The sequence below is a fragment of the Agrilus planipennis genome, unplaced genomic scaffold (genome assembly GCF_000699045.2).
Source record: "Agrilus planipennis isolate EAB-ADULT unplaced genomic scaffold, Apla_2.0 scaffold148, whole genome shotgun sequence".
Lineage (NCBI taxonomy): Eukaryota > Metazoa > Arthropoda > Insecta > Coleoptera > Buprestidae > Agrilus > Agrilus planipennis.
The window spans coordinates 332,997-352,104 of NW_020438929.1; the positions used below are offsets into that span (position 1 = coordinate 332,997).

At 34.3% G+C, this 19,108-nt stretch overlaps 1 protein-coding gene across 1 annotated transcript in view; it reads right to left on the bottom strand.

Moving 5' to 3' along the window:
- Positions 1–10,406, bottom strand: part of LOC108736627 — a 35,133-nt gene extending 24,727 nt beyond the window's left edge. Inside the window, exon 1 of the mRNA XM_025974160.1 lies at positions 10,161–10,406. Within this exon, the coding sequence (XP_025829945.1) occupies positions 10,161–10,278 (118 nt within the window). The 5' untranslated portion in view covers positions 10,279–10,406. The remainder of the gene's footprint in view (positions 1–10,160) is intronic.
- Positions 10,407–19,108: the final 8,702 nt, after the last annotated feature.

Here is a 19,108-nt window from a genome sequence, read left to right on the forward strand (position 1 = left end):
AGTAAACAACTGCAAAGAAGTGGTCGGGTTTAAATGCATATATTCTAGTGTATAATTAGTTGCATATACACACACACACGAAAGGACTACTGCTTTCTCTATTTTTAAATCAAAAATCAAGGATGCTTCTACAATTTGTTCAAATCTTCCTGCAATAATTTAATAACAATATTATCTTATTGCTACCGTATTATTTCAAAAATTAGCATATTTTATCAGAGAAGCAAAGGACTCATCAATAGAACATGTTAATATTTAAAATCCAACTGCGCTGGTAAATATACAATTGGCACGAAGAAACAACTAGGAAATGGAACTTATTGTACTCGTTTTATGTAAATAGGATCGCATCTAAAAGCGAAACAATGCAAAAATATTTCTGTTATTAATTTACAGTTGCACTCCAGGACTTAATATTTTCTATATATTCAAATAAACCCTTCCCTTTGACCATAAACTGACAATGGTGCGTATCCTACATTTTATTAATTTGCATTTTCATTAAAATGGACAGTCTCTATTCTATCGTTAATATTCTTTTCAAATATTAATAATCCCTTTTAATAAACACACCCTTTAAACAACAACACAGACTTAAATAAAAAAAGCAATTTATAAACCCGAATAACTGAGGTTTTGATCCAAGAACCTAACATGTTCAAGTAATAGGGGGTTAGAACAACCTTAAAACAACCTTCGCCCAGCTACAATTATTGCTTATGGCGTCTCACCGTTCTCCATTATTGAAATCAAAAATATTTTTATCCATTAAAAAAAATCTTGATTATCGCAAGACATCGAATGCATATACGTTTTGTCTAAATTTTTTCCCGGAATTATATGAACCAATAAAAATATTACATGTTTTCTTGCAATATTTTTTGTCTGCCTCACCCCTCTCCGTCATCCCTTTTATTCAAACTGACATAATAAAGAAATAGAACAAGGTACTTTAACCTTCTATATCTATTCCCTATTCCTTGTATCTGCTAAAAACATAATCCCCCGATTATCTGAACATGTTACCATAAAATTCGTCCACATCTAAAATCTTATGAAAGCCCTCCGACTATTTAATCTCATATTCGACCCAAACTACAAAAAAATTACCAAACTTTCGTTGAAAAACAAATGAAAATATTCCTGAATGACTTCATCAAAAATCGACAAATTCATCGAAAGCGTTCACAAATCCGTCATAATAACCCTTTGTCCTGTTCGACTGGCGCCCCCGAAGAAAAAATCCAAGCCGTCGACACGATATCAATTTCGCGGGTTCATAAAAACCGACGTTTCCGAACATTATTTGTTTCGTGACATCTAACTTTTCTTTATGGCCATTCTTAATGCATTTACGACGCTGAAGTACACTCTCGGGCGATGCTTTTTATCGACGAGAACCGACTGCAAAAAGTTGTTTTCCATTACGAGACCCCGAGATCGGAAAACGAAAAGCGGAATCGGATATGAAAGACGCATCATTACCAGCTAGATCTAGTGCCTATAATGGTACATGGGTCGCTGGATAAGTTTTACATCGAACTCCTCTCCTAAAATATTACATTTATTGACCGTCCGCTGCCCAGATTCAATTAAAATCTGTTAATCTTAAAATGCTGTTAATTTATTTCTTAACATTAATTTAACAGACCAAAATTTAATTTTTTTTAAACCAAAAATTAACATAAAAATAAAAATACCTATACCTATACCTATAGGTACTGTTACGAACAAATGCTGCGAGCGATCGATACCAGCGCAACCTTTGATGCACTTGAAAACTGACAACCGCGGACCATAAATCATACGGTTGACAAGGCGAACAAATCAAACAGAAATGACGAGAACTTTCCGGAAATAGTCAGGAATATTCTACACCCTTTAACTGACCAACATCTAATAAGATAATGCATTTCTATATTATTAAATGAATCACCTATGTACCTCTCTGGAGACTCATTTATGTTACTAGAAAATTCCTTAATACAATTTTTCTGTTGTGTGTTGCTCGAAAGCCGATAACCTGTGACTTTACATAACTTATTTCACGACCTGCGTAGGACCCTATAGTGAGTTGTATTTTAATTTTCTCTCTCTATCTCTCTCTTTACCCCACCCCCCGCCCTCTCGTGAGTTCGATTATTATTATGGCAGCCGAATTTCAATGACGACCGAGCGTCTACCGGATAATCCAAAGCACCGGAACGTCTCCGGGTGACGATTTGCGTCGCGACGCCCTTGTTATCGGCGTCTAACAGTCCGACGGTTCACCTCGTTCCTTCTCATCCGTCGGTGCATCTGCAGCATCAATTCCATTGTAGAATATAAACGGTCTCACAAATTGTGGATTTCCCCGTAGGTAGTGAAAATATCTACTAAGTATGTGTACTTATACCTACACGAAATACACATATTCATATACTATAACGATTATCAAATTTAACAATAGGTTATAAGAAAATAATCGATTATTTCGATTACTTAACCAAATTGATTGATTGATCGAAATATAACTATTTTCTACATTACCCAGATAATTGGGTATCTACTAAATTGAAATATGTAAATGAAATTAGTTAAATTATGAAACTTGCAGAATATCACATCTGCTATTAACAATAATCTACTAACGATCTAAATAGTTGTCAGATAATTTAGGAAAATTATTGAACAAATTAATTTATTTAAAATAACTAGTTCTTCCCCCTGCCCCCGGCCATTTTATTGTTCCACTATGACGTAGTGTCGGCCATCATTCTTTCCTAATTGTTGCAGTTGTCGGCCATAATCCTTTTTCAATTGTTATCGCATTGTCACTGATGTCGGCCATTATGGTTTTTTAATCAATTATCAAAATTTAAAGGAATTGTTTGAAAATAGGTATGCAACACATCGCACACTTCAGCATAAGAAATTGCTGATACTAACTTTCTTTTACGTAATACTATTTTGCCCTGACAGCACTCATATTTTTTTTTATATATAATATTTCAATTCTTATGAATTTCTGTACTCACAATTTTCCTTATTTATTGTTTTATTTATTTTTATAAACCTATTAACTTATATTCCGGTAAGTTTCTTTGCTATTAAAACTATTTTTAATTGTTGTTACGTCCACATCTGAAATAATTAACATGAAAAAACAATTTAAACTTTATATAGTGAAACTCAAATTTCGTAGAAACGCAATAAAAATATTTATGTATACTCCTCATTGTAGAAATAGCAAAATTGCCTTAAAAGTTTTCAGAGTTAATATTAATTCTTTTACGATTATCGCCAACGGTTAAGAGGAGAACTTCTTGGTCATAACAGCATCACTTATTTTTAACTACTGACATAAAACTGTCTATTAAGTCATTTTGATTTAAATTCTGAAGAATGTACAATAACAACCTCTATAATGCAAAACCTTGGTTTGCCAAAAAATTTTTAGAACACTTTAAATTTAGTAGGTACAGCATTGAAGCAGACGTCCTACGATAGCCTTTGTTTATATGATAATATAAATATATATAGTAAATACACATATTTCATGTTTAATAGGACTACATACAGGTAAGGCAAAATATTCACTGTACGTAGAAGTTACACATTTCTTTGTCGGCATTTTTCTTTTAATGTTCCACGAATGAAAATGCTTGGTTTAGTAAACATATGGAATATAAATACATTTTCAACCACGGCTATCTGTATGTTGTAACAGTATCCAAGAATGAAAGAATTATTATCGAAGAACCCACCCCTAACCCTAAATAAATATTTGATAAAAAAAATTAGATGTAAACCTTAGAAAATCTGAGATTTTAGTATTTCAAAGAGAAAAACAAAGAGACAGAAAAAGTAAACGAATACAAATAATGGAGATGAAGCAAACGTAAAAAGAGTATAGAGGGAAGCCGTGGCAGAAATGTCACAAGTCAGGAATAAAAAATTTAGAGGCGACTTTAAAAGATAAATAATGATGCTCAATGTAGTGATTAAGAGTGCAACATTCTACGGTATCAAAGAAAGAAGAAAAAGCTGAAAGCACACAAGAATGATATGTTAATGGGGTTGTAAGATTAGACAGGTATACTTAATTTACTTTCTCTGGCGATGTGCTCCTTCCAATGTCTTGGATGCGCGCTGGCAATATCGTAAGTAGGGAGAAAAAAGCTCATTATATTCTCGACTCTTGTTCATTAAACATACTTTTTCATACAGTACCTGCCAAAAGTTTTGTTCAATGATGAATAGTAGTGCGAGTCGAAAACAAGCGTTAAAACCTTTAATAAGTCTTTAAATATAAATAAACATCTCCTTGATATTTTCAGTAGTAAATGGTATCAATAACAGCACATTTGAGCAATGCAATTGTAGTGGATAAAATGGCCAATTTTTCCGCGCAGTACTGTACGAATTATACGCTCCTCACCGGTTAAAAGTTTTGCCGAGAGTTGTCTTCTTTCTTTTCTGGCCTAGTGCTATTCTTTTCTACTTTGCGCCGGTCAAACTAAAGGTCACATCGCTACAAAAACTAAACGAAGTATATTCGCCTAGATTTTTGATAAATTTGAGAATAAACAAAAATTCCGTAGATACGAGTAGAAGCAGCGATAAGGTTTTTGAAATTTGAAGAAATCGTAAACTGTACCATAACCGCTCTATCTCTTTTCAGCAAAATTGAAAATAAACTATTATTTATTCTTTATATTCAAGTGCATTTCACACAGCGTGCTAGTTCTTTTAGCAACAACACTAAATGTACATGCCATTATCGACGAAAAGCGTTTTTAGCTAAAGCACTAGCAATCTTGACTCATAATAAATCATGAATCGGTGGTGGCGATTCAATGGTCGCGAAAAATAACTGACATCTGTCACAACCGTTCCAAAAGTTTACAACGCTAGTCGCCGTTTTACTATTATAAATGTTTTAGTTTCACCAACAAAGCTGAATGCAATCTCTCGTTGTGTGCATCAATCATTTTTGGCAGTTTATCTATTTTTATTTTCCGAGAAAATGATACTCTATCGCAATGTATGTCAGGTTTCCAAATATATTGAAATGGAATTTTGTAAAAATTACAAATTTCGTAGATGTTTAAACTAGTTAGAATACACCTGCTATTCAATAACGACACGTCCGCACTTCAAAAATCGATGATACAAACACTACATATACGCCATTTAGAACGAGACGTACCTCCTTATCTCCTATGCTCATTCTCAATTACCCATTGGTCGAAAAAATCCAAATTTTAATGTATATAGTACGTGAATGTAACTTCAGTGTATAATTTGAAGACATGACAGGATTTACAGAGTAACATGGTTACAAACCCTACAGAGATAAAAATATCTGTACGTATGTATGACAGAGAATTGTTTGAAAATTAACTGGATCTAGCCAAAACTTACAATAACTTTAGCACAGTTAATATGGATTTGTTGGTTGTTCACACACCAAACTTTAGACCTGAATCATGAATCAGCTCTGAAGTCTGTCACTTATATTAAGGAGACAAAGAGTCTATTAGAAAAACACAGTTATGATTACAAACTGACTTCACTACGTACCGCAAGCAATATTAGTAATAAAAATATACTTAACATCAGCGTAAGCCAACCGTACTAAGTTCATCGTGAAATTTGGAAATATACACGGCACCAGCACTACTGCTATATGTTCTGCACGGCAGCACAACAATTTATTAACCAAAAAATGCTTATATCTGAATGCGAAAGATCGTGGAGTTATGGTAGAAAACGACAACACTGAGAAAGTGAGTATCGCCGTGATCACGTTCTTTACTTTTGTCAGCGCTGTGCTGGCGTACAGTATATTTAACAGTTAGCGCTGGCACCGCGTATATTTTCGGATTTCACATTGGCGTATAACCCTGCGCTTCGCTTGTGCTGGTACTAAGTATATTTTGGTAATATCGCATACCGGAGAGCGTCCAGAAGACTGACAATCACAATGAGAGTCTGCTGCCTTCTCGGTAATAAGCGTGAGCAAACCTGATGAAGCAAAGGTGCAATATCGTCTAGTCTTTGAGCTAGTGAGATGCACCTCGAGAAAATTAACGGTTCCGTCGGACGCTCGGTTAACGAGGAAGTTTACCTTCATCAGGACTTGCTGATTCGTATGTCCCCCCAAGACCGGAATTAATTATTGTCCGACCTGTTTAATTGCTCCAAGGAGTACTTTGCATGCACTTGCTTAAATTTGCAACCCAAATCAGTGCCCTGCATAGCGAAACAATGACCTCCCTGTTCGTCATCTCATTTAATGTAGGTATAGACTTACCTTGTTACTGGAATCATACTTGTGTACGAAGATTATTATCATACATTTCTAAATTATTATTAATCATGGACATTACTATATACCTATAGTGTCACTGAAACCTTTATTGAAAGATAAAGATTATAAAAGGGAAAGAATCATATTAATTAATATACTGATAGGACCTTTCAATATTTTTATAGTGGTTATTTTGATAATAAAATACTGACCTACATAACTGACCGAAGTTGGATTCAACATTGCCTACCTTTGAATTATACGAAACTGCTAACATTTAGCTTAAATAGTTCATTAAGAAACTATTAGTGACCTTTCAACAATTTCCACAAGAATTGCCTCATCATCATAAGGTCGTCAGTCCTAAGACCGGTTGGACACGCACCTCCACTCTTTCCTACCCTGAGCTAATCTTCACATTATTTACGAACAGTAATCTAATCTAGGTCTACTTCTATTCCTTTTAACTCCCGTTTCTGTCTTTAATATATCTCTGACTAAGCAAATCTAAGCATACTTTTTCCTTTTGCCCCTGCAAATCGATCTGTGCAGTTGTAGCGTTGTTAATGTTGATCGCATCTTCCATGTATGGATTAAAAGGTAGCGGTGACAGTGTGCATCCCTGTCTGACTCCCTTCTTAATATTTACTTCTTTACGTTGCTGCCCCATCTCTATAACTGCCTCTTGCTCTTTATTCAAACTAAGTATCACTCTTCTATCTTTGTAACTCATCCCTATATTGTTAAGTATATTTAACATTTTGTCCTATTTAACATTGTCAAAAGCTTTTTCTAAATCTACAAAACCTATGTACGCGCTCTTTCCTTTCTCTATTGTTACCCGTAAAGCTAGAATGGCCTCCCGCGTTCCTCTATTTCTTCTAAACCCATATTGGTCTTCCCCTAAAAGTTCTTCCGCCCTTTATTCCATCCTCTTCTGTAGAGTTGTAGTTAAGATTTTTGACGCAGGGGAAGTTAAGCTGATTGTTCTAAATGTCTCGTACCTATCCGCACCTCTATTTTTAGTTATGGTTACTACCACTTTCCGTTTATAATCCTCTGGGACTTCCCCCGTCTCGTAAATGTGACTAACTAGCTTATACATACGATCTCTAACTTTTTGTCCTGCATGTTTTAGAATTTCCCCCTGTATCCTGTCTATACCTGGTGCCTTATTATTTTTTAAGTTTTTTAAAGAATTGCCTAGAAAGAATTCATACAATCCTCTGGCTATTTTTATTTAATAAAATACTGACCTATGTAACTGACCGAAGGTGCATTTTAACACCACCTACTTAATTTGTTACCTTTGAAATCGCCTAAAAAGAATCTAAGTAATCCTATTTCTCCCTTCCTGCCTGTTCCATCCAAAGATTCCCCTTTTCCTATTGTTCCACAAGGAACATCATACGTGTTATTACTGGAAGGCTCCGATAATGGGATCGTCGGTGTCTCTATCAATAGAAGTAAGGCGCGTGCCAGCCGAGTCGAATACTAAGTAAGTGCTTATTGCACCGGATTGAACGCTGCAGTTTATGCGAAGCGTGTGTATACACAATGATCGTTTGATCTGACGCTTCGAAAAGCACATTCATACATAATATACATACGGATATATATATTATACGTATATTTGTGTGTATACGCCGTAAGGAAGTGATTATCTGTCGAATGAGAAATGGCAAAGATGCATCCAGGAAGCGGGGATAAGGCCAATTGGCCTGGCAGGCGAAGATAACGTTTCGAGTGTCGTTAGACGTCCCGTCAACTTACACACGATTGAAAGGATTCAAAGGGAACGACCCTACTCCATAACCGAATTCAAATTATGCACGGTACGTAAAAAATTAATACCGTTAATATGTGCCCAGTGACTATCCAATAATTAGTACATGGACTTCTAATTATTTTATATTTGCAACTTGATGGACAGGAATTATGTATATTTTAAGCAAATCGTAAGAAATTAGTTCAATAGAAATTCCAATAAAATGCTTTCATCATCATAAGGTCGTCAGTCCTAAGACTGGTTAGACACGCACCTCCACTCTTTCCTATCCTGAGCTAATCTTCGCATTTCCCCAAAACTAGAACAGTCCACATCCTTAACTTTTTGTGAACAGTAATCTAGGTCTACCTCTACCCCTCCTAACTTCCGCTTCGGCCTCTAAAATGTCTCTGACAATACCTTCATGCCTGAGAAGGTGTCCTACCAACCTATCTCGCCTATTTCTTATTGACTTCCATAGAGTCCTCTGTTCTCCTATTCTTTCTAATATCTCTTCATTTTTAACCTTCTCCATCCACGGTATCCCCATGATTTGCCTGTAACACCACATTTCGAACGCTTCTAACCTTTCCTTTTCCGCAGCGCCTACCGTCCATGTTTCGCACCGGTACAGCGCCGCGCTCCAAACATACACCTTTAACAACCTTTTTCGAGTTTCTAAAGTAACCGTTCAACTTAATACTTTATTAGAACAGAAATTCTTGTAGTCTGTCTTCAGACTCTGATCTCATCAGCACGCCGTAAACATTCGATATCCACTTGGAACATTTTTAAATCCCATGAAATTTTCTAGAGATTGCGTTCATTATGCTATTTATAGTACCTAATTCATTATTTTTTAATAGTTACACAGAATTTTCTTTGTTTAGGTATAAGTTTAATAGTAATATCCAAACTCATGTCTTATAAAAATTATAACGTTCAGTTAAAGAACTTCTGCTGAATTAACTGACTTTTCACCATAAGTGATGTAACGGTTTCGGAAATCATATTAATTTCTATAGTAACAGGAATATTGCATCTATTCCTTATTTATCTTAAGATACTAAGGGAAATATAATAATAATACCTAAATAGGGAAACCCCAAGGGTCATCCACAAAATTTTATTTATTATTGTTTATAAAAGTTTCACTGTTTTAAGTAATTTGAGCATTTTGGTCTTTTGGTCACCGGAATCAGAAATTTTAGTAAATTGCCTTTTCTTTAGTATCATCCAATCTAGTCTTTGTCTTGGTTTTGATCTTGCTGATATAATCTCGTTCCTGGTGTTAGTCTTGCGTGCTATGTCTTAATCTTACTCATTTAATCTGATATTTACGTTCTTTTTTTAATAATTCTTCTAAGCACAAATATTTCTATTTACCGACACAATAATTGTCTTAAAAGCTGAAATTTTTTGTAATACATGCGAGCTTGTCAAAATAGTGTCGATAGTTGTGGGAGTCATGAAACTAGAGGATTTACACTTCCTGCAGTACACAAATTGGCCCTTCCACCAACGTATTAATTGACCTTTTAGCGAACAAAATAGTACAAGATACTTGAAAGAATTAAAAATGTCGAAAAAATATTAGACTGTCTCTATATCTCAACCATGTGTTATCCCGACATAAGAACAAAGAACACTTACTACGAGGGCATTCTTGTAGATCCCTTTTTTCAAACAGTTGCAAAATTTCTTTGTTTTTATATTTATTGTTAAAATCTAGTACAGCAGACTGAAAATTTCAAATACCAAAAATATTTTGCTCCAAGAAAAGAATATATTAAAGTTACTTCAAAAGGTTTAAACCATAAAACCACCCCAAGTAATAATTTTTTGTTGGCTAGTAAGTATAAACACCAATTTCGCTCATTACTAAATATCACACAAAATGGTACATTAAAGAAAATCCTTTATATGTAGACATAACGTCCATAGACCAAGTAAGGACGTTAATTAACAAATCCAAATTACTTGAAAACTGTGAGGCTTTTACTGAGCATACATTCAGTCTTATGGAAGCCTGTTGGATTTTCAAGAAAATGAAAGGCTGCTGCAGGTGAATAGGAAAAAGAACAAGCTAAACCTTACCTTTTTTCAATTGCGAAAATCTGCTTTTGTTCATAACGATTAACCTAACGCGGCCCGAACACATATCACAACTGTCTATTCTAATGTTAACTTTTTTTGAGAAAAGTCTTAAAATCATACCTAATAACACAAACTACAAAACTCCCACTCTGTTCTTTTCAACTTTAAATTGTAAAATATTTTTTTTTGCGATGGATGGTCCAATTTATCAAAACTACTACGCTGACCGTTTTAGATAATGTTTCTTACATACGACTCTAGTACACACTAATAATAGGCACGACCTTTCAAGTGAAAGCAAAGTCAAACCTGCAAAAACTGATGAAACGTTGGATGCTTATCGAGAAGTGTATTAAGACAAACAAACTTTTCTGGTCTAAAAATAGCGATGACTTGAACAGTTCTTGCAGTATTTATTTAGTAAAATTTACGAGATACTTTAACTGGATATTATAAAAGATTGAATTAAAAGTTTAAATAACACCAACACGTGAAAAATATTTTTTTAAATCATAAAATAATGTAATACGTACCTATTTCAGATCAATATACTACAACCTACAATTTACGGGTTAAATGATTAGGTATCCAAATTAGATTAGGTAAACTGTCAGTAAATAATTTAAATTCTAACAATTTGATGATATACTTTTCCTGGAACACTACGGTGTGTCTAGATGTTTATTTCCAAAAAACGATAGAAAACGATATAGAGGGGCAAAAGATTAGTATGCTTAGATTTACAGTTGATATAGCATTATTAACATAAGCAAGAAGGAGTTAAAGATAGCTTTATATAAAATTGAAGCGGTATTGACAAAACAAAGCATAAACATAGAAGACGAAAGATTAGAGTGGCTGATTTTGGGTATCTATGAAGTCAGATAAGTCAGGACGGAAGGAGTAGTAGGGATATAAAGCAGAGGATAGCGCAGGGTCGAGTTGCCTTCAGTAAAAAGAAATCACTTCTATGCTCGCGAACAGTTAAGTTAGAAATTCGAAAAAGATTGTTAAAGGTGTATGTTTGGAGCGCGGCGTTGTACGGGTGCGAAACATGGACAGTGGGCGGAAAAGAAAAGATTAGAAACGTTCGAAATGCGGTGTTACAGGCGAATGATGAGGATACTGTGGATAGAGAGGGTTAGAAATGAAAAGGTATCAGAAAGAATAAATGAACAGAGGACTCTATGGAAGTCAATCAAAAACAGGCGAGATAGGTTGGTAGAACACCTTCTCAGGCATGAAGGTCTAGTCAGAGACATATTAGAAGCAGAAACTGGAGTTAAGAGGAATAGAGGTATACCTAGATTAGATTACGGTTCGCAAATAGTTAGGATGTGGGTTGTTCTAATATAGTTTTAGGTAAATGCGAAAATTAGCTCAGGATAGGAAAGAGTGAAGGTGCGTGTCCAACTAGTCTTAGGACTGACGACCTTATGATGATGATGATAACTCACATTCTATCAAAAATAGTGGCAGAAAAAAATCATGGATCAATTTTCCGTACGTGAATAAAAAATAAATCTGATCCCTAGCTGAGTCTAATAAAATAGACTGTGGCCCGACCAAAATTTCTACAACTATTTTTCCTGGAATATGGAGTATTTTAAGTAAATTATACCATCAAAACCAAGCAGTTAGGTCGACATTTTTTTCGATTTTCAAAATTTCAATTGTGTTAACTTTTATTTAAATAATAGTCTGATGCACACAACCCGGCATTTATTTTACTTCGACACTATTTCGAATTTGACAAGAAGAAAATCGCAAGCATCTGTTTAACTACGTATTAGATATTGATTCGTTAAAAAAATATTATATCAAATGTCCGGTCTCCTTTCTGATCTGGCGATGATTATATCGATTTAATCCGAGACCTTTGCTATTGTTCCACGTTGAGTGGTTTTTTATTCGGTTCTGGAAGAAACCGTTTCTCGAACACCGGCAAAATTTAATCAAGTGTTTACCGAAATTCGGAACAGTACAAAGTTAATTTAATTTCTATGGCTTCGGTTGGGTCGACATGATGGTTTAGCATTGCTATCTTAGTAGGCGAGCCGGTAAAACTACGAGAAATCGTCAAACATTTGTTCCATCTGAATCTCTAAAACTCGAGTGGCTTTTGCCGCTGCTTTTCGTTTCTGTCGATGAATTGGCGTGCTTCTTATCCGTAGCCTATGTCGTTGCCGCTACGGCATTTAATTAACGTTCAAAAACTGTTGTTTGTGTTTTAATAATTGGATTCCCGACGTTAGCTGCGACACCGCTTATGACGCCATGTCGACAACACAAGTACATACTTACTTCTCGTGTCTCATTCCGTGGTAGAAATATTTCTAGACTATTGCAAGTTTGCATTGTTATCGAAGTAATTGCTTGACATCGCATTAGGGCCCAACTCGAGACCGCTTTTTGTTTGAGATGTTATTGTTTTCATTCGTCATTGTAAACATTTTGTAATATCGTCTTGTTAAGGAGCTTAAACTATCATGAGCATCTTGACGAAGATTACAAACGATATTTAATTTTATTGGTCGACAAATCAATAAGCACATTTTCCATACACATACAACCAAATCGTTTCTCGATAATCTGTATCTAAATCGCTTGATCAAATGCCTAATAATAATGTTCTAGTTCGTGGAGGTTTCTGTATCTGAGGCCTACACAAATTGGTTGTCCATGATATCATTTTCCGATTTAATATTATAGAAATATGGCAATAATAAACCGTATATGTGATCCTTAAGGGTTTATTACATTTTATTTATTGTTATATAGCATTTAAGTTTTATTGTTACCTAATATTTTTAAGTACATCCAAATCATTTATTTAAAATTGCAAAGTAATGCCCACTACTAACTTAGTACGTTAATTAGCAACGGGAAATCAATAATAACTGGGAATTAGAAGTCGAATTCAAAACAATGAGATGCGAGTAAGACAGGGTGGTGAAACGGTTTGATGTTTTCACTCTCCCTGTAATGGTTCGTTATCATTTTAATGGTAAGGAAAGAAAATATATTTCGGTAAATGTCTAGGTGATGGCCCTCACCCCCGAAGGGGGTGGGGTGGGTGGGATCGAAAGAGGAGGTCTCCCTCACCACTGTACCATAAAAAGTTCGTGGCGGTCTCACCCCCATAAAAAGTTATGGTGATTAGATGGGGGTGGGGGTAGGGGAGATCGAAAGAGGGTGGAGGGATCGAAAGAAAGCGGTCACCTGAGTAAAATCCCATAAAAAATTTGCGGCGGTCTCACCCCCATAAAAAGTTATGGGGGTTGACAGTTGATTATTTTACACTACAATTCAAATAAAATTCAATAAAAAAAATATTTTCAAGCGGGTGGAGGTGGGGAATCGAAAGAGGGTGGTCACTTGAGCAAAATCCAACCTAACCTAACCTACCCTATTGATAAAGATAGTTAAATAATGTTTTATATAACTTTCTCAATGTTTTTATGTATTTTTCATTAGTTTCACCTTTGAATATTATTTAAGAATGACTAAGTATATAAATATTTACATGCCTAGGAATGTATTAAAATTGGCATATTTATTAACTTTGAACCTCCATAACTTTTTATGGGGGTGAAACCGCCACGAACTTTTTATGGTACAGTGGTGGGGGAGACCTCCTCTTTCGATTCTCCCCACCCCCACCCCCTTCGGGGGTGAGGGCTAACATCTAGACCTTTACCTGTATTTCTGCTGCACAATTTAATTTATTTATTAATTTCACAACCGAATAGTTAAAACGTAATTTTTGATATTGTCATACTTACTCTTCCAATTTCTAACAAACAATACTAAAGAATACTTTCCTGATTTGTTTAACGAATTTATCTCAAAATTACTCTGCAGATTATAAAGAATTATCCTTTTTTTTATAGAGATCAAAACTGTAATTTTCTTTAAAGCATTCCAATTGCAATGAATAATTTGAAACGAGCAAATTGCGTTTAGAAGCCATATAAAAACAATGCGACATTAATTATTTATTTCAATGAGTTCGTTTGGACATTGTTAATTAATTTCGTGGCAATATAATGTAATAATTGGTTTTAATGGTGGTGTTATTCATGTTATTTCTGGTTCAACAGTAGTTTTCGTAAATTACTTACCGCTTTTGTCAGTTTCAACGATTTAATTAACGTTTTTTTCGATGCCATCGGAATTTTACTGCCACAATGAAAATATTTTCAATAAATAAACAAATGTTAGTCTACAATTGTTAGTAGCTGCATTAAAACTTTTAACTTTAGCAATTTTCACTATCTTTCGTTCAAAATAACTTCACAACTAATGATAACAATTAAAACAGTTGACTACAGCAGTTACGTTGTGACAATGGAATAATAGGGAAAATGGTTTAATACGACTTTTTAATTAAGAATCACAAATATTTTGACAGATTTAAACCTTAAACATTCGTTCTTCGCAGTCATAGCCTAACCTAACCTAACCTAACCTTTTTAAGAACTAAAGTAGTATTTTCTACAAAACAGCTTCTACAACGTTGAGGAAATTTTCATAAAATATTTTCCGGAATGTGCTTTGCACCAATGGTTTAGGTTAGATTACAGTGAGAAATATTTCTCTAACTAGTGTATATAAAGGGTCATAAACCAGTGGGGGGAGGTCATACCATAACCTAACCTAAATCCATGAGCCCAAAACGTAAGTGATATTCAATATAGAAAACAATGCCCATTCGTCCGGATTCGACCAATAGAGTAATACCTAAAACATCAGTCCTTTTTGAATACTGATATGTAACTTTTCAAACATTTCAACGGCTAGTGGATTGCACATTTAGGATCGTTAACAGCAAATTTTTACTAATAGGCAAGCGAACGCATAAAACACCAGTAGACACAAATATATAGGTACATCTATCTGCGTACATAGTGCGTCAATAACACCGAAATTTATTGTGATATATGATAATAACGTTAAAGCAATTTGTGCCCTGTAATGTAGAAGTAGCAGGCAGTATTCGGGGTAGATTTTTAAAAATTTGCATGCTAAATACATTATATCTTCAATGAATAGAGATGAGTCCGAATATTAATGGACTATTTTGCGTTTTGCTCTTGCAAAATTGCACCGACGTCGTTTCGTAATGTTTGCGTATAAAGATAATAATATTCGACAGCTCCATTAACGGAATAAATTAATGGAAAACCGGGAAATGTTCATCAACAGTCAAAATCCGAACGCGTTGCGCGATAACGCACCATCATGATATGATGCAGGTACAGCGAATGTCCATGACCACAAAATCCGTTTCTTTTATTTCTAATATCCGCAGATAAACAGGCTGCATATGAACTGATTATAAACCTTATAATCGGATGTTTAAAAATTAATTTCTTATTTTATTTGATTAATTTTTACGATTAAACTATAAATGTGCTCAACGAGGGGGGGCGCAAAAAACTTTTAGTTCTGTTTTCTTCCGTTACTATCAAAATGACAAAAAAAATGAGCCTGTCAAAAGGGCAGCCTTTAATGTTAAGAAGTATCTCTTATTATAATTTTTGATTTCCGATTTTAATAACAAGGGAATTTGTTTTTTATTGTATTTTATTGTTTGAGTGGTAGGGATATAAAGCAGAGGATAGCGCAAGGTCGTGTCGCCTTTAATAAAAAGAAATCATTTTTATGCTCGCGAACGGTTAATTTAGAAATTCGAAAAAGGTTGTTAAAGGTGTTTGTTTGAAGCATGGCGTAGTACGGGTGCGAAACATGAGCTGTGAGCGCGGCAGAAAAGAAAAAGTTAGAAGCGTTCAAAATGTGGTGTTATAGACGGATGATGAGGATAACGTGGGTAGAAAAGGTTAGACATGAAGAGGTATTAGAAAGAATAGGAGAACAGAGGACTCTATGGAAGTCAATAAAAAATAGGCGAGATAGGTTGGTAGGAGACCTTCTCAGGCATGAAGATCTAGTCAGAGACATATTAGAGGCAGAAACAGGAGTTAGGAGAGGTAGAGGTAGACCTAGATTAGATTACTGTTCGCAAATAGTTAAGGATGTGGGTTGTTCTAGTTCTAGGGAAATGCGAAGTTTAGCTCAGGATAGGAAAGAGTGGAGGTACGTGTCCAACCAGTCTTAGGACTGACGACCTTATGATGATGATGATGATTGTATTTTAACGAACTGTTGTTTTGTAAAAGTCAATATATATTCTTGGATGGAATTGAACGATTTACAAAAAAGGTGCGAACTGATTTTTCGCTAAGTCAACTCATTTAAAAGTTATTCGAGGTTAAAGTTAAACCTCAAATGGCATATGTTGACTTCCACAATTTTTTATACTTTGTCTCAAAGTAATAGCTCAAAAACATAAAACATTTTCTTTTTCGTGAGGATACTAATCTTTTGCCCCTGTATATCTATCCCTGAAGTTATCCTACCTTTAATGATACCCTTTGACATTTTTTTTTTAATTATTTAATAGTGGTTAATATGAAGGAAAAAAAATTGTTGCTGTTGTCACACCAGCGCCGGGAATCGAACCCGATACCTTTGGCTTTACCCACCAAAATTTTTCCCTGAGGTAGTTTGTAGTGAATATAAAATTGAAAATGAATTTTCACATTAATATCTTTAATGATATTTATAAGTGTATTAAAGGAAACTTTTACGTAAATTACATGATACAATTCTGCATTAGATCTATATATGTTTATAACTTTTACTGCGTCAAACTAAATTTCAACTAATAAACAAATGGATTATTACTTAAATAATCGCTGAAATTTCAATGTCGCCTTGACTTCCAATAATTATAATTTAAGTCCTATGAGAAAAAATCCACAAATTCTGTTATTTCAGTAGTTTGACCAACATTACTGAGTAAATAGGTATGTGTCAATTTTAAAAATTTGATACATATATACTCAGAACCATCTAAAATGGCGACTGAAATAATAATAAATTTAAGAAGATTTTACATCGGCAAAAATAAGGAGGACGGCCCGAATTTTATTTAGTAACAATATTAAAGGACAATAACCGTTATTAAGTTTATCTTTGAAGCTGAAATTCAACAAAAATATCTCTACTATCTACGCTTCTCCTATATTTCGATAAAACAGAGTAGTGGAATTCGTTTGAATACACCCTTCTGAAAGTTTTAAAACCATTTTGAGCTTTATAGGCACAGGGGCATAACAGAATATAAAACGAGTTTCGTGTAAATGACTTCTTAAAGTCGTTGGTAGTTTTATTGTATGAGCCACCACGTTAGATAGCTAAGAGTTCATCTATCTGTAAGATGCAATGTGTTTTACTGGTATCTACAGCAAGATCGAAATTTCTACATTTGTAACAAACACAAAAACGACTTAAGGGTAGTTATAGAGCACCCTAAAAGTGCTTCCACTATTTTACTATGCAACGTAAAACAAGAAGAATTTGAACTGTATACGGAAATAGAACGATAACATACATATCATCGGAAATTTTATTTGATAAGAGCTCTCGGCGAAAACTAGTTTACTTATTAACTGGATTAAAGCGCATGTTGATGGCGATCACGAATAATCGCAAACTTGAAGCTGCATCTGTTCCCCACGCTTTATTAAATTTACCCAAGTTTGGTACGTTTAGTACCATCATACCGTTAAGATTGACATATATATGGTAATTGCATATATCTAATTGAAATTGACAGTCATTGCAGATTGCAGAGTAACGCGCAATAATTTACATGAATCAGACTAATTTCGAGATCCAGCTGAAGAAGTCAGCAAGCAAGCACACGGTGTCGTCATTAGGATGAGGGCTACAACCTATAACCCATAAGGCTAACTTTTTTATTTAATAGAAAACATATAAGTAACACTGAAAATGAAACACTATACCTATCACTAATTAATTAATTTAAAAATTAAACACTCTATTTGTATATGTCTAACGTAACTGTTTTAATAAACAGCTTGCCTATTTTGTGTCAGAACTAAAGGGAAGAAAACAACGATTTTATTTATATTAAACCATATTCGACAGAAAATAATCTGTCTTAAGGGGTGAGGGGAATCACTTCACCTAAAGCACGCTTCATTCGTACGTAGATTAATTTCCTATCAATTAATGAAATATGAATCACCACATTATTACATAATAATAAATTATTTTCTTATTCTTCCTTTTTTTATGCACCTTATTTTTATTATTGCTAATAAGAAGAAAACTAAATGTGAAAAATAATTGCAAACACAAGAAAAAAGTGATATGAAACGAAGAAAAATTAGAAAAGTTGGGGGTTAATAACATACGAAAAGAACTATAGAGAAAAAGAATGTTAATATGACAAATAAGTATAATGAGAAGAGGAATAAGGCACTTAGGGATGGTAAACAAATAGAGGAATGTAACATTAGTGTATATATCTTAGATTTTTCTCTCGAATACGTCAGCACTACATTATTTCACTTAAATATTCAAAGAGACCACAAAAGAAAGTATTTCTTGTCCGTGGTATAATATGGTAAAAGAAAGATGTAATGATTTGATAAGGGAATAAGACTTGAAAATATATATAAATCGATATACGCGGGGGGATGAAGAGTAATTTTATGAGGGGAATGGCTATATTTTGATGTCGACTTCTCGATAAGTGAGTCTACACAATATAATAAATAATAGCATTCCGCTACACCATTCTCAATCATCAATTCAAAAAGTTCAACAAGTAATACCTGCAACAGGTGCCTGATAGCAAACTTTCAAATGTGCAGATACATGTATACTAGCTCCTGTGCCATGAATCATTAAAATTTTACAAGAATTTGAACACTTTGGGACATCTATCGCAGTATTAGAAAACCATACAGAATTTCGTAGGTAACTTCATCTTTCATGTTGCTTACCATTCTGAGATGGCGCTTGAATCGCATTGTTTTTATTAATTTTAATTTTCAAATTAACACATAACC